The following is a 15,800-nucleotide window of genomic DNA, read 5'->3' as shown; positions in this document are numbered from 1 at the left end:
ACCAGCCCCAAGAGGCCCATGCACCAAGAGAAGAGAAAAAGGGGAGAGTCCTAAAAGGGGAAGGCACCTCCGAGGTGCCTTGGGGAGGATGGACTCCTCCCCACCCTTGGCCGCACCCTTCCTTGGAGGAAGGGGCAAGGGCTGCGCCTCCCCCCTCTCCCTTGGCCCTATATATAGTGGGGAAAAGGAGGAGCAACCATACATAAGGCCTGGCGCCTCCCTCTCCCTCCCGTGACACATCTCCTTCCTCCCGCAGCGCTTAGCGAAGCCCTGTTGGAATCCCGCTACTTCCACCACGCCGTCGTGCTGCTGGATCTCCATCAACCTCTCCTCCCCCCTTGCTGGATCAAGAAGGAGGAGACGTCGCTGCTCCGTACGTGTGTTGAACGCGGAGGTGCCGTCCGTTCGGCGCTAGGATCATCGGTGATTTGAATCACGACGAGTACGACTCCATCAACCCCGTTCTCTTGAATGCTTCCGCGCGCGATTTACAAGGGTATGTAGATCCACTCCTCCCTCGTTGCTAGATGACTCCATAGATTGATCTTGGTGACACGTAGGAAAATTTTGAATTTATGCTACGTTACCCAACAGTGTCATATGCATGACACTAATCTAAGTTACTACCTCCGTAGTACAAAGTAACATAATAGTAGTGTTATAGATGAGTTTATTTATTACTTCCTCCGCCCCATAATATAAGAGTGGTTTTGACACTAGTGTCAAAACCGCTCTTATATTATGGGACGGATGGAGTAGCTTGTAGACTCATCCTTTCTCGGGAAGCGCTGTGTTACAGTAACATATTATGTTACTCTAAATACCTCTCTCCTCATTAACTACATGTCATATAAGCAAAATTTTCTTGGAGTGCGCTATGTTACTACCTAAGTTACTCCCACTATGACTAGCCTCATAGTGGGAGTAACTTAGCTAGTAACATATCGCACTCCAAGAAATTTTTGCTTATGTGGCAAGTATTTAATATGAGGTGTCAACATAATATGTTACTGTAAGACTAGCCACAATGGAGAGTAACATACATTAGTAACATACACGTATTCCTAGGCTATGTTACTATCTTTATAGTGGGTAGTAACATAAGTGTGGTAACATGCATAGCTTCATTTATTAGGTTATAGACTCATATTGCATTGGGACATGTGATGTTACAGTAACTAGCTAAGTTACTACTACTATCTCTCTCCTCATTAACTCATTGCCACATAAGCAAATTTGCTGAGGTGGACTCGATGTTACTGCTGAAGTTACTCCCATTGTGGCTAGTCTAACATAGCGCTTCCAAAGACAAGATGAGTCTACAAGTTAATAAATGAAGCCATCTATGACACTACTATTATGTTACTTTGCATTATGAAAATAGTAACTTAGACTAGTGTCATATGCATGATACTAGTCTAAGTTACTCTCCACTACGACCAGCCTAAAAACTAAGCACCTATGTATTGAAAAGATTAATTGCTAATTTTTTAATGCAGTTAACACCTCACCTAGCACTAATGCATTGGAAGATACAAATTCATGTCGTTTGAGAAAGCATTTCTTGAATTTCGATATTTCAGGTGTCAGTGCTATAACAGTAACAATCACAATAATCATAAGGGCATATCCAACGCCATGTCATAGATTGAGCACACTAAACGTCTGAAATGTGTTTGGGCGCGTCCAATCTTATACCTTAAATGTCCATCTCTATTACTTGAAAAATAGCTCGCTTCTATTTGTTAATGAGGGCTTCCCAGTATACAAGCTTGCTTCCATAAAACACACATACATACTTACATGCTTCATGCGCCTTTCGACAAAATACACAGCTTGCTTCCGCTAAAACACACATACATCTACATGCCTCGTGCAGTTTCTGCTAAAATACACACACCTACATGCTTCATGCAGATTCCGTCAAAATACACAGCCTGCTTATGCAAAAACACACATACCTATATGCTTCATGCGGCTTCCGCCAGAATACACAGCTTGCTTCCGCTAAAACACACATACACCTATATGAATCATGCGGCTTTTGCCAAAATACACAACTTGCTTCCGCTAAAACACACACATCTATATAAATCATGCGGCTTCTGTCAAAATACACAGCTTGCTTCCGCTAAAACACACACACACCTACATGCTTCACGCGGCTTCTGCTATATAAATCATGCATTAATGCCGCACCATATTTGGTGATAAGAAAACGTGAGAACACCTTGGTTCAGACGTTGTGATTTGCTGGACGCAGTCGGAGATGCCGTAACACCTACTCTCTCTGTTTTAAAATAGATGACTCAACTTACGAAGGAAGTATTTTTTTTATATTTTATAGAAGACATAATCTATGCAGTGATAACCGGAGTGCTCTCTCTGCCTTGGAAGCAACTCCACGCAGTCCCCCAGTGCGTGCCGTCCCCGGGTAGTACGGGACCAGTCAAATGAAAAAAATCCCCCTCCCCATTTCTCACCACCGCCCGTCCTCACCCTCCATCAACACACACCGGACCCACACGTCACCATGACTATCCAAGACGCGGGTAAGGGCCGAAGCAGGTGCGCGTAGCGGTGGCGCATCGTACCCGTCCGGCTGTACGATCCGTTCCGTTCCGTCCCTCCCCCACATCGTACCCTCCCCGCTCTCCCTCTCCTCTCACCTCGCTTTCCCCGCCATCTTTTCCGTTATTCCACCCCTGCCCCCGCCTGTACCTCCTCCGTACCGTCCTTTCCCCGCCGCGCAATGACCATGCCGCCCCCGGTCGTCGCCCGCGCAGTACTCCGCTCCCCTTCCAGCACGCGGGGCAAAATGGGAAACGCGGTGCGGCGTCTCAAGGGAGCCGTGATAAGGCGACGCAGGGGCAGTCTCGACATTTCCAACATTCCTTGCTTTTTCCCTCTCCCTCCTCCTTCTTGATTGTTGCGTGCGAGTAGGCCGTGGCCAGCCATTGCTACTCCTCCCTCCGTTCTCGGTGTCCCGGCGAACAACCAACTGCCAGCCCGCCTTGCCCGCCATGGCCATGGCGACCCACGGCCACCTTGCCAAGCGCCGACGCGTCTGCCCTGCCGCGGTTGCGGTCCCGGCCGCGCCGATCGACTCGCTGGCCGACGAGCTCCTCTTCTTGGTCCTGGACCGGGTGGCGGCCGCCGATCCGCGCGCGCTCAAGTCCTTCGCGCTCGCCTCCCGCGCCTGCCACGCCGCCGAGTCGCGCCACCGCCGCGTGCTCCGCCCGTACCGCGCCGACCTCCTCAGCGCCGCGCTCGCCCGCTACCCCACCGCCGCCCGCCTCGACCTCACCCTCTGCCCGCGCGTGCCCGCCGCGGCCCTCGCCGCCCTCTCCTCCGCGCCCGTGCCTTCCCTCCGCGCCGTCGACCTCTCCCGCTCCCGCGGCTTCGGGGCGCCCGGCCTCGCCGCGCTCCTCGCCGCCTGCCCCGGCCTCGCGGACCTCGACCTCTCCAATGGGGTCGACCTCGGGGACGCGGCGGCCGCGGAGCTGGCGCGGGCGCGGGGCCTGCAGAGGTTCTGCCTTTCGCGCTGCAAGCCCATGACGGACATGGGACTCGGCTGCATCGCCGTCGGCTGCCCGGACCTGCGGGACCTCACGCTCAACTGGTGCCTCGGGATCACGGATTTGGGGGTCCAGCTCCTCGCCCTCAAGTGCAAGAAACTCAGGACCCTGAATCTATCCTACACCATGGTGAGCCATGCTTCTTCTTGATCTCTCTCCATCACGTCCTGTTCCATTTCTTGGATGAAGGGAGTTGTGGCTTGGGGTTCCCCGTTCATGCGTTTCTTGATTCCAGAAACACTTTAATTAATGGAAAAAAGAGAGTTGATTTTGGTGCTTTTTTGGAAAGTTTAGATTTACATGTCTCTCACGTGAATTTCTCCTTACGGTCTGGCAGTTTTCCCTTTCGATCTTTGTAGGAGATACTAGCACAACGGTTTGATGTTTTTAGCAACTCTGTTTATATTTCCTTTTGCAAGAAATGCTCATGGAATTGGACTATCGCAGTGAAAATTACTTTTCTTGAATTTTTTTTCGAGCAGCTGTTTTTTAAAAATATCTGCAAGGACTATGCATTGTACATTTCATGATCATTACCTCACTCTTGTGAGGATGGGAACCAGTAGTACATTTTATTGCTTAATTAATTTCGGTCAAAGAAAATACCTTTTGAGGATGGGAATGGCTACTTTCTTCTGAGGTGCCAAATAGACAAACACACTAATTTTGTTGGACTAACAAATACTTATCTTTCATTGCAGATCTCCAAAGACTGCCTTCCAGCCATCATGAAGCTACCCAATCTTGAGGTGTTGGCACTGGTGGGATGTGTTGGAATAGATGATGATGCCCTTAGTGGTCTTGAGAATGGATGCAGCAAATCACTACGGGTAATCATCAAACTAGACCATTTTGTTTCATGTGTTAGTGTTGTGTGTGTCATGTCACCTTTATTTGATCACTATTAGGCTCAACTCTTTGTGTAGGTTTATATTGTTGATGTCGCTAGGATTTTAATATAGCATGTTTGGCACGTCTATACATGTCGATGTGAAACAAGTAGTTACATTAGAACATGTGTAGGCGCTCAACAAAGTTTACCAGTATCGTGGCCAATAAACTTGAAAATAACACTTCTACTCTTGCAGGTGCTCGATCTGTCAACCTGTCGAAATGTCACTCATACGGGAGTTTCATCAGTTGTGAAGGCAGTGCCAAATCTCTTGGAGTTGAATCTGTCGTACTGCTGTAATGTAAGTATCTAACTGTAGTAGCATCATCTGGGCATAACTTGACCTTCTCTAGTTTGTCTTACATTCTTCTTTTTGGCAGGTTACTCCATCTATGGGAAAATGCTTCCAAATGCTTCCTAAGTTGCAGACCCTGAAATTGGAAGGCTGCAAGTTCATGGCTGATGGACTAAAATACATTGGAATTTCTTGCGTCTCTTTAAGAGAGTTGAGCCTGAGCAAGTGTTCAGGAGTGACAGATACTGATCTTTCTTTTGTTGTGTCAAGACTAAAGAATTTGCTGAAGCTGGACATTACTTGCAATCGCAATATCACTGATGTTTCGTTAGCTACCATCACTAGCTCATGCCCTTCCCTCGTCTCTCTAAGAATGGAGTCCTGTAGCCATTTTTCTAGTGAAGGGCTCCGACTGATTGGGAAGCGATGTTGCCATTTGGAAGAGTTGGACATCACCGACAGTGATTTGGACGATGAAGGTTTGTACTGAAATTCAAATATCTAATTATTTTTGGTAAATGGATGCCGAATTAACTGTTTCTCGCAACAATGACAACAAAAAATTAACGGTGATGAGATCTTTCCTTTGCAGGTTTGAAAGCTCTGTCTGGATGCAGAAAACTATCAAGCTTAAAAATTGGAATATGCATGAGGATAAGTGATGAAGGCCTTATCCACATTGGGAAGTCTTGTCCAGAACTCCGAGATATTGATTTGTATAGGTCTGGGGGTATTAGTGATGAGGGGGTTACTCAAATTGCTCAAGGTTGCCCAATGTTAGAGTCTATCAACCTGTCCTACTGTACAGAAATAACAGATGTTTCGTTGGTGTCGCTCTCAAAATGCGCAAAGCTGAACACACTGGAGATCCGTGGTTGCCCCAGTGTTTCATCTGCTGGGCTCTCAGAAATAGCAATCGGATGCAGGCTACTTGCCAAGCTTGATGTCAAGAAATGCTTTGCGATCAATGATGTGGGGATGCTTTTTCTTTCCCAGTTCTCTCATAGCCTCCGTCAGGTATGATCCTTTGCTGTTTGTTTGTTTTTTGAGAAAAGAACTTGTCATACCGTGTCCATAATTGTGTCATTAACATTGCTACATCATGACAGATAAACTTGTCATACTGTTCAGTCACCGACATTGGACTTCTGTCCCTCTCTAGCATATGTGGGCTTCAGAACATGACGATTGTACACTTGGCGGGTATTACACCTAATGGCTTGATGGCTGCTCTTATGGTCTCTGGTGGTTTGACAAGGGTGAAGCTTCACGCAGCGTTCAGATCTATGATGCCTCCCCATATGCTCAAAGTCGTTGAGGCTCGCGGCTGTGCTTTCCAGTGGATTGATAAACCATTCAAGGTATTCTACTTGCCCCCTTACAAGCCTAGGTATAGAAGATTTGAAGTTGAATTATTATTTGTATTAACACTTCTCATCTGTCTTTTATGATGTATTCTGTAGATATACCAACTGAACTGCAGCTTTGACAGCATAATGTCTAATAGTAAGCGTGTGGTCTTTGCAGGTCGAGCAAGAGCGATGCGACATATGGCAACAACAGTCTCGAGATGTGCTTGTACGATGAGATTATGAGAAATGCTTGTTATCGTCGTCTTGACTGTCAGCCTTACATGAACATGATGGTGTAGAACGAGGCTTTGCACCAAGGTGGAGCGGAGTTGTGTACAGAACAGACGTCATCGGAACAATGTTGTATATGTATGTTTCGTTCAGTGGACTGGGAGGTTCTTTTGTTGTGCCGTATCCTGTATATAGAGAAGCAGGAGATAGATGAAATCATAGAGAAAATTACTGGAGGTCGACCTGTACTTTACTGATCAACATGAGAGTGTGCACAGTTCGATTACCTGTCCAATGTGTTCTTATTTGGAACGAGGTGTTTGGCCTGTGTTTTTTCTGGTGTCCAATTCTCAAATCATGAATGGTTCTGGTATACTGCATGATACAACTAGAAGCAAAAGGAAGTTGCTTTTGCTGACCTAAGGTTAATTGTTCTTTCTTCTTTTCCATATAGATAGAGCTGCGACGTTTGTTGCGCCGCTGCTGTCCTGCCACGCCACATGTCCCCAATCTGATCTAGGAAAGTTCTCATCCACTTAGGCCATCTTTGGTTCATAGGGTAGAAAAATCATAGAAATAAAAAAGTCATAGGAATGAGATGACATATATTTCAAATCCTATGAATAGAAATAGAAAAAGAAATGTCATTTAATTCACATCATATGATTCTTTTCATTGAGTCTAGGCTAATATTTAGTTTTCTATAAAATGTAGAGAATGGGAAGAATTCCGCCGTAGGAAAAGGATTATATTCCTATAAACAAACGGGCTTCGAAGAAAAAATTTCTATAGAAATCCTATCCTAAACCTTTTCCTAGGATTTCTTTATTTTTTCCTGCGCTATCAGACATTCTCTCAAATTCTATAGGGTACTATAGGACATGACATCATGTTTCTGTATTTTTTCTATTTTTCATTTTGAGAATCCCGCGAATCAAAGAGCCCACCGATCGCCATTTACCAAAACGAATACCATTGAATACCTGCATCCTAGGGGCAACTTCAACGTAGTTTATCAAAACGGATACTACCAAATATCTATATGCATGTTTGACTCTGTTCATGAGAACGGATAACTTCAAATATCTATGGCACGTCTGCATAAGAATAGAGACGGATGCCATCCAATAAGAGTCATCAAATCTTCACCTATGTTCCGGCCTCCTCCATTTCACATGTATATCTAAATCAATACGAATTCAAGCATACGTTTAATAGTTGCAAATATATGAAATCACAATCATAAAAGTACCGGATGTTTAATAAGTTTTTCAATCGACCGATTCCAGAAGTTGCTAATCCAATTGTCCACACAAAGACCTTCGTCTTTGGCTCCCAGGCCGCCTGTTCGTGGCAAAGACCTCACTCTTCGGATGGTCCGACCTCCTCTGTTTGTGCGAAGCGCTTCAATAAGCTTGCATGGTAGGCTTGGACTGCTGCATCGGGACCCAAGTCCGACGTCTTCATGAACAAAATTTTAGAGTCCTCTGAAGCAGCATTGATCTCAAGCTTCTTCTCTTGTAGCTTGAGCTTCTTTTCTTACATGTCCATGAGAATGTCAAACCTCTCCGCCTTCTTTCCCTTCTTCACCTTATTGCACGCAACACTAGCCTCCTCCTCCTTCGTCATGAAGCCTCGAACTTCTCTGTCATCTTGGCCACGACCCCTTCTCGCTTCTACTTCACCTCCTCCCACTTCCACTCCCGGTCTCTAATCACCTTCTTGGCCGGAGGCCCATCTTGTGTTGGCATGGTTGGGTCACCACCTTCATCTACATTGAGCATGGCCAGATTAGAAATCGAATCCTAGGCATCACACATCATGTCCCATGCCAATGTCACCTTCAGGGCCCAACTTGGGTACACCTGCCAGAGTCCTCTTTGGGGTGCTTCACGCTGTCAATAAGAATGAGAACGTTGAGGAAGTCAATCCATAGGTTCGTGTTCACACTCTACTCTAATTCGTCCGATCTAGGACTCTCGAATGCCACAACTTTCTCTAAGACGAATTGGTAATAGCGATGAGCCAGTTGTTTGACCCACTCAAGTTCAACCAACAAATGCATATAGATGAAGTGCTTCTTCTCCATCTTTGTGTATAGTATGCACACATGTATGGGCTAGCTAATGAAGACATGAAGGAAATATGCCCTAGAGGCAATAATAAAGTTGTTATTTATATTTCCTTATATCATGATAAATGTTTATTATTCATGCTAGAATTGTATTAACTAGAAACTTAGTATATGTGTGGATACATAGACAAACAGAGTGTCCCTAGCATGACTCTACTTGACTAGCTCGTTAATCAAAGATGGTTAAGTTTCTTAGCCATAGACATGTGTTGTCATTTGATGAAGGGATCACATCATTAGAGAATGATGTGATGGACAAGACCCATCCTTTAGCTTAGCATAATGATCGTTTAATTTTTCTGCTATTGCTTTCTTCATGACTTATACATATTCCTCAGACTATGAGATTATGCAACTCCCGAATACCGGAGGAACATCTTGTGTGCTATCAAACGTCACAATATAACTGGGTGATTATAAAGATGCTCTACAGGTGTCTCCAATGGTGTTTGTTGAGTTGGCATAGATCGAGATTAGGATTTGTCACTCCGTGTATCAGAGAGGTATCTCTGGGCCCTCTCGGTGATGCACATCACTATGAGCCTTGCAAGCAATGTGACTAATGAGTTAGTCACGGGATGATGCATTACGGAATGAGTAAAGAGACTTGTCAGTGACGAGATTGAACTAGGTATGATAATACCGACGATCGAATCTCGGGCAAGTAACATACCGATGACAAAGGGAACAACATATGTTGTTATGCGGTTTGACCGAATATGTAGGAGCCAATATGACCATCCAGGTTTCGCTATTGGTTATTGACAGGAGATATGTGTCGATCATGTCTACATAGTTCTCGAACCCGTAGGGTTCGCACGCTTAACGTTCGATGACGATTTGTATTATGAGTTTCGTGTTTTGATGAACCGAAGTTTGTTCGGAGTCCCGGATGAGACCACGTACATTATGAGGAGTCTCAAAATGGTCGAGACATAAAGATTCATATATTGGAAGGCTACATTCGGACACCAGAATAGTTCGGGTCGTTTCGGATAAGTTTCAGAGTACCCGGGGTTACCGAAACCCCCCCGGGTTAGTGGAGAAGAGAGAGGGCCGGCCAGAGGTGGCGCCCCCCTTGCCCAGTCCGAATTGGACAAGTGGAGGGGGGGCGCCCCCTCCTTCCTTCTATTCTCTTCCTTCTTCCCTTCTTCTCCTACTTGGACTAGTAAAGGGGGGGACCGAATCCTACTTGGACCAGGAGTCCAAGTAGGACTTCCCCCATGGCGCGCCCCCCTTGGGCCGGCCACCTCTCCACCCCCCTTTATATACATGGGAGGCGGCACCCCAAAGGCACACCAAGTCTTCTCTTAGCCGTGTGCGGTGCCCCCCTTCATAGTTACACACCTCGGTCATACCGTTGTAGTGCTTAGGCGAAGCCCTGCGCCGGTAACTTCATCATCACCGTCATCATGCCGTCGTGCTGACGAAACTCTCCCTCGTCCTCAACTGGATCAAGAGATCAAGGGATGCCATCGAGTTGGACGTGTGCTGAACGTGGAGGTGCCGTACGTTCGGTACTTGGAACGGTTGGATCGCGAAGACGTTCGACTATATCAATAGCGTTAGTAAACGCTTCCGCTTTCGGTCTACGAAGGTACATGGACACACTCTCCCCGCTCATTGATATGCTTCTCCTAGATAGATCTTGCGTGATCGTAGGATTTCCCCAACAATGGCATCAGAGCCAGGTCTATGCGTAGATGTTATATGCACGAGTAGAACACAATGAGTTGTGGCGATGAGGGAGTCCTGGATTAGGGGGTCTCCGGACAGCCGGATTATATCCTTTGGCCGGACTGTTGGACTATGAAGATACAAGATTGAAGACTTTGTCCCGTGTCCGGATGGGACTCTCCTTGGCGTGGAAGGCAAGCTAGGAAATACGGATATGTAGATCTCCTCCCTTGTAACCGACCTTGTGTAAACCCTAGCCCCCTCCGGTGTCTATATAAACCGGAGGGTTTAGTCCGTAGGACAAGATACAATCATACCATATGTCGTGGTTCTGACTCTGACAGTGATGTAGGGGGGTATGTATGGAGAGGCTAGATCTTAGCTATGGAGGAGTTGTAAACACACGAGGATTACGAGTTCAGGCCCTTCTCGGAGGAAGTAACAGCCCTACGTCTCGGTGCCTGGAGGCGGTCGACTGAATTATGTTTGTATGAATAACAGGGGTGCGAACCCTTGATACTGAGGAGGGGGTGGCTTATATAGAGTTCGCCAGGCCCCTCCAGCCCTCAGTAATGCAGGGTTTAAAGTACATTAAGACTGGGGGTTACTGGTAACGCCCCTAATAAAGTGCTATGATGACCATAAAAGCTACTTAATGACCGACCATTTGCGTGCAGGGTGACTTTAGATCTCCTGGCAGTCGAGTGGTTGGATCTTGGTCGAGTGATTGCTTCGTGGTCGAGTGTCTTGAATCCGTCGAGTGGGATACCTCCAAGTCGATTGAAAGGTGACTTCTTCTAGGGATGTCCTTGGGTAGGGTACTTAGGACAGGTCCATGCCCCTACCCTAGGTACATAGCTTCATCATTAGCCCCCGAATGGATCGAGGTTCGAGTGGGGAAGGAGTTGGGGATCTTTCCGACTGGTTCTTCATGTTATATGAACGTCTTGTTTTGGATCAATTGTCACGGATGACGTCGTCAACTTCTTTCAGTCGCCTTGATCCATTCTTGGCCTCTTGTCGAGTGAATTTTTTTACTTGTGAAGTTCCGAGTGACGGTGTGAAAGGGATCTTCTGTTTGACGAGTTGTTCTGCGGCCCGCGGATTTTGCGGGATTTGAATTTCGGGAAGCGCGCGGGACGGGGGTGGCCGCAGTAACCGGATGGGATAGGACGGAAGCTCCTCGATCCCCGCGCCACCTTTTTCGCCACGTACCGCGCGCGCCTGTTGCGGGATTTGACGGGATTGCCTGGGCCTACCAGTCAGCCACTCGGAAGCGACCTCTTATAAGTTGCCGGCTCGGGACCCCCGAATAGTGCGCCTTCACTTTCCCCCCTTCCTTCACAAGACCCTCCGCCACCTCCGCTCTCACCTTGGTGCCGTAGGTCTGTTCGAGCTTCGCCGGCGACGATGGTGAAGGAGAAGGCGTCGGCTCTGGAGCGCGTGAAGAAGGCGGCGGTGCAGGGGAAGGGGAAGAAGTCCGCTCGGGGCGGATCTTCCTCGAGGACTGCTCTGCCTAAGGATTGGATCCAGGGCAACTGGATGCCGTCGGTGATTCGGCAGGATGATCTCGATGATCTGGTCGAGGGGGGATTCATTCCCCACGAATCTGCGCGTCTCCCGGGGAAAGAAGTCGAACCCCAGCCTCTTGATGGTGAGTGCGTCCTCCTCACCACCCATATTGATCGCGGATTCTCTCTGCCTCCTCATCCTTTTTTCCGGAGCTTCTTGAACTTCTTCGGAGCGCAGCTCCATCACTTTACTCCCAATTCTATTGTGTATCTTGCTGCTTTCGTTTCCTTGTGTGAAAACTTCTTGGGTTGCCGCCCCCACTGGGGACTCTTCAAGCACATCTTCACTTGCCGCTCCCAGTCGGTCAAGAAGGCCAAGTCGAGTGACAAACGGACGCAGGTGATCCAGCTGTGCGGGGGCCTGGCGATCCAGATGAGGGGAAAAAGTTCCTTTCCGTCTATCACTTTTCCCGAGTCAGTCCGTGGGTGGCAGTCGACTTGGTTTTACTGTAAAGACCAGGTGACCCCAGGACAGTCGACTGGGCTTCCCCCTTTTTCTCTGAATCGAGCACAAAAACCTGCCTCTCTGAAAGTGACGCCGGAGGAAAAGGCGCAAGTCAAGGTGCTGGTCGGTTGAGTGGTTCAGCTTGTCCGCGAGAGTGTGACTGGAATGGACTTGTTGGAAGTCTTCCTTCGGAGGCGCATCCAACCGCTTCAGGCTCGTGACCACCCGATGTGGCTGTACTCGGGTCTCGAAGACACCACTCGGATTCACCCAGAGGAGGTCACCGACGAGATGTTGGAAGGGTGGCTGTCGAGTATCACATGGAACAAGGACAACCCCCGAGGAGCCAGGAGGATTCCTCCACTCGACCAAACATACGAAGTGGACAAGGTCTGACCTTGTGTTTCCGACTGTGATCTTGCTTTCTTTATTTGTTCTCTTTGGATCAGTCGATTGACTTTTGTCTTGTTTGCTGTCCTCTAGGCCATTGCTGAGATGTACTCGACAACCAATGGAGCACAGGAGTAGGCCGAGGAAGGAGAGGCGAGCGAAGGTGAAAGTGGAGACGAGAGAGAAGAGTGGGAATCTGACGGCGAAGGAGAGGGGGATGACGACGACTCCAGTGAAGAGGAGGATGAAGAAGTCGAACCTCCCCGCTCGGAACGGTGATCCAAGCTTACACACGACCCTGTGCGGGAATGTGGTAAGGCGACTGTCCTTGTTGGGCAGTCATCGAAGCGCCCTCGGACCTCATCTCCAGCGCCGACAGAAAAAGCTCCCAAGCACCCACGCGCGACGCCGTCCAAGCCGCCCAAGGTTCTGCCCAAGATGAAGATGACTGTCCCCACCATTTCTGGGTAATAGTAGAATTTGTTTTCCTTTGTTGAACATGACGGACTCTTGGTCGACTCATTGAATAAGCTGACTGACTTTCGAAATTTGCAGTGCTGCCACCTTGGAGATCTCCGCCAAGGACGATGATCAAGAGATGGAAGACGCTGTTACCTCCAACCCCGGTACGATTACTGATGCTCTGCTTTTAGTAGACTGACGATTTCTTATAATTCCGGTCGATTGGATTTTTCTTGTAGCTCCTCCTCATGTCATTGACCTCCCTGATGATGACGACGAAGCGCCGCTGAGGGGGCGAAGGAACAGGAGGGCGCCGGCTGACAAGACCCCATAAAGCACTCCGGCGACTGAGGCCATAGTCCGGGAGGGTGGTGATACCACTCGGGCTTCTGTGACCTTCGCTGAACCTCTGACGAGTGTCCGGCCTTCGACGTCGACTGCAAATCCGCCTTCGCTTTTTGCCACACACCACGTCCCTGAGGACCAAGTGGGTGCCGCTAAAGAGGCTATACGCCAGGCGGGGATCATGATGGAGCAAGTGAAGGTGGTTCGGGAAGCCAGCCAAGCAGCTTATGACGCGAGTTCAGCTCTTCAGAGCAACGTCCAGGTCAGTCGATTCACTGCTTGTTCTGTTAGGGTATGCTATCTGAAGAATCTCTTTTCCGAAGATCTTTATATCTGTACACCCACTGGGTGTGTCTATTAATATTTTTGACGAGTGGGGGCACGCTGAGTGCACCCATTGGGTGTAGTCCCCGAGACTACGGTGGACTGCTGGCAGTCGAATGTAGTCTTTATATTGTGTTGCTTTAGTTGAACTTCTTCACTCGGTCTGGTAAGGCCATGTCGAATGGAACTGTACATGGTCGACTGCGGGCAATCGATTTTTTTTGGTCGAACCAGTGGGGGCACGCTGAGTGCACCCACTGGGTGTAGTCCTCGAGACTACCGTCGAATGTTTTTGATTCGGCTGTAGTCTTAGAAACGCCATCATTGTCTCTTGGTTACTCGGAAGCAACTTATCTTGGATGTCTGTCGACTGATTTTTTGCAGAAATCCTGTGAACTTGTGGCTCTCTACACTGAGTTGGAGAACAAACAGATCTAGCTGAACCTTGACTTGAAGCTTGCTCAGGAGAACTTGCAGAAGGCGAGGGACGAAGCAAAAGGTATGGCTGGTGAGCTTTTGTCGACTGTCCTTTCTTTCTGGCCGTCTTCGATGTTGATCTCACTTGCTGTTTCGCAGACAAAATGGAGGAGGCTCTGAAGAAGAAGGATCAAGACCTTGCCGAAGCGCAGAAGGAGGCCCTGAACAAAATGAAGCTTGCTGAAGAAAAACTGGCTTCAGTTGGTACTCTTGAAAAGGAAAACTCCAGGCTGAAAACTGCTCTCGACGCGGCTAATCGAGAGGTCAGCCATCTGAAGAATGGAAATATAGCTCTGAATGACAAGGCAAGTGAACTGGCGGGGAAGAGGAACGATCTGGAGGCTTATCTCGGTGGACTCGCCAAGAAGCTGTTCGTCATGCTCGAGGGTAATTACTCCGGCCCGACTGACTTGCAGTTACCAAACCTGCGTAGAGCCACTGACTTATCCTTGAATTGTGTTTACAGAATTCTGCCAGAACTTCGAAGAGGAGACCAGTCGAGTGGAGACAGACTTGGACCCCATCAATTCTCCAGTGAAGGACGACGCTGCTATGAACATGCTCCGACTGGAATCTCGTGTTGCCGGCGTTGTTGACTATCTTGCTCGGTTGAAGGTTGCGATGTCGTGGATCGACACGTCGCTCTGTCCTAGGACAACGCTTTAGAATGACCTCGAGTCCCTGATGACTCGACTGAATGAAGTCCCAGGTCGAGTGGCGGAATGGAAGAAATCTTCTGCTAGATGTGGCGCTGACGTCGCTCTGTCTCTGGTCCGCGTCCACTGCAAGGAGGCGCGAGAAGAAAAGTTGGCCGCCATCCAAGTTGCCAATACCAGGAAGCACAACTTTCAAGACTTCATGGAGACTTTCATTGCTGCTGCCACTCGCATTGTAGACGGGATCGACTTGGACGAGTTCGTCACCCCTTCCAGTCCTCCGCCTGAGGAATAAAAACTTTTATGCTTCACTTTATATTTGCCTCGGAATGCCGAGTGGATTTTGTAACCGTTAAACTCTGTCGAGCTGGAGGCTCGAGTACTTTGATCTGCGGTCTAGGACCTTTGGATCTTATCTGAACTTGATTTATCGTTGAATATCTTCATGAATTATCTGTCGAGTGGAACTTGTTCTTCACTCGAAATAACTTTGTATTTGTGGTGCAGCTCCGAAGGAGAAGGTAGCAGTCGATTTGCACCTCGTCGTCCTTGCGGATTGGGATGTGTTCCGTACTTAGGCGAGCACTGGGCTACAGCTAAGCCCCCGAGTGGAAGGTCTGCTCTCCACTCGGTAGGATTTTAAAAACTTAGGCGAGTACTGGACTGCAGCTAAGCCCCCGAGTGGGAGGTCTGCTCTCCACTCGGTAAGATTTTTTCAAACTTAGGCGAGTACTGGACTGCAGCTAAGCCCCCGAGTGGGAGGTCTGCTCTCCACTTGGTAGGATTTTTTCAAACTTAGGCGAGTACTGGACTGCAGCTAAGCCCCCGAGTGGGAGGTCCGCTCTCCACTCGGTAGGATTTTTTCAAACTTAGGCGAGTACTGGACTGCAACTAAGCCTCCGAGTGGGAGGTTTGCTCTCCACTCGGTAGGATTTTTAAACACTTAAGCGAGCACTGGGATGCAGCTAAGC

The 15,800-nt window shown here is 48.3% G+C and overlaps 1 protein-coding gene across 1 annotated transcript; it reads left to right on the top strand.

The window, feature by feature from the left end:
* The first annotated feature begins 2,927 nt into the window (after nt 1-2,927).
* Nucleotides 2,928-6,681, top strand: LOC123103198 (F-box/LRR-repeat protein 3). The gene is made up of 7 exons (XM_044524707.1): nt 2,928-3,707; nt 4,280-4,408; nt 4,667-4,771; nt 4,851-5,244; nt 5,358-5,782; nt 5,875-6,126; nt 6,293-6,681. Exons 1-7 carry the CDS (start codon nt 3,024-3,026, stop codon nt 6,350-6,352), a joined length of 2,049 nt encoding a protein of 682 aa, XP_044380642.1. The 5' UTR covers nt 2,928-3,023; the 3' UTR covers nt 6,353-6,681.
* Nucleotides 6,682-15,800: the final 9,119 nt, after the last annotated feature.

This window comes from Triticum aestivum, chromosome 5A, assembly GCF_018294505.1.
Source record: "Triticum aestivum cultivar Chinese Spring chromosome 5A, IWGSC CS RefSeq v2.1, whole genome shotgun sequence".
Classification (NCBI taxonomy): domain Eukaryota; kingdom Viridiplantae; phylum Streptophyta; class Magnoliopsida; order Poales; family Poaceae; genus Triticum; species Triticum aestivum.
This window is presented reverse-complemented; position numbering and strand designations above follow the sequence as displayed.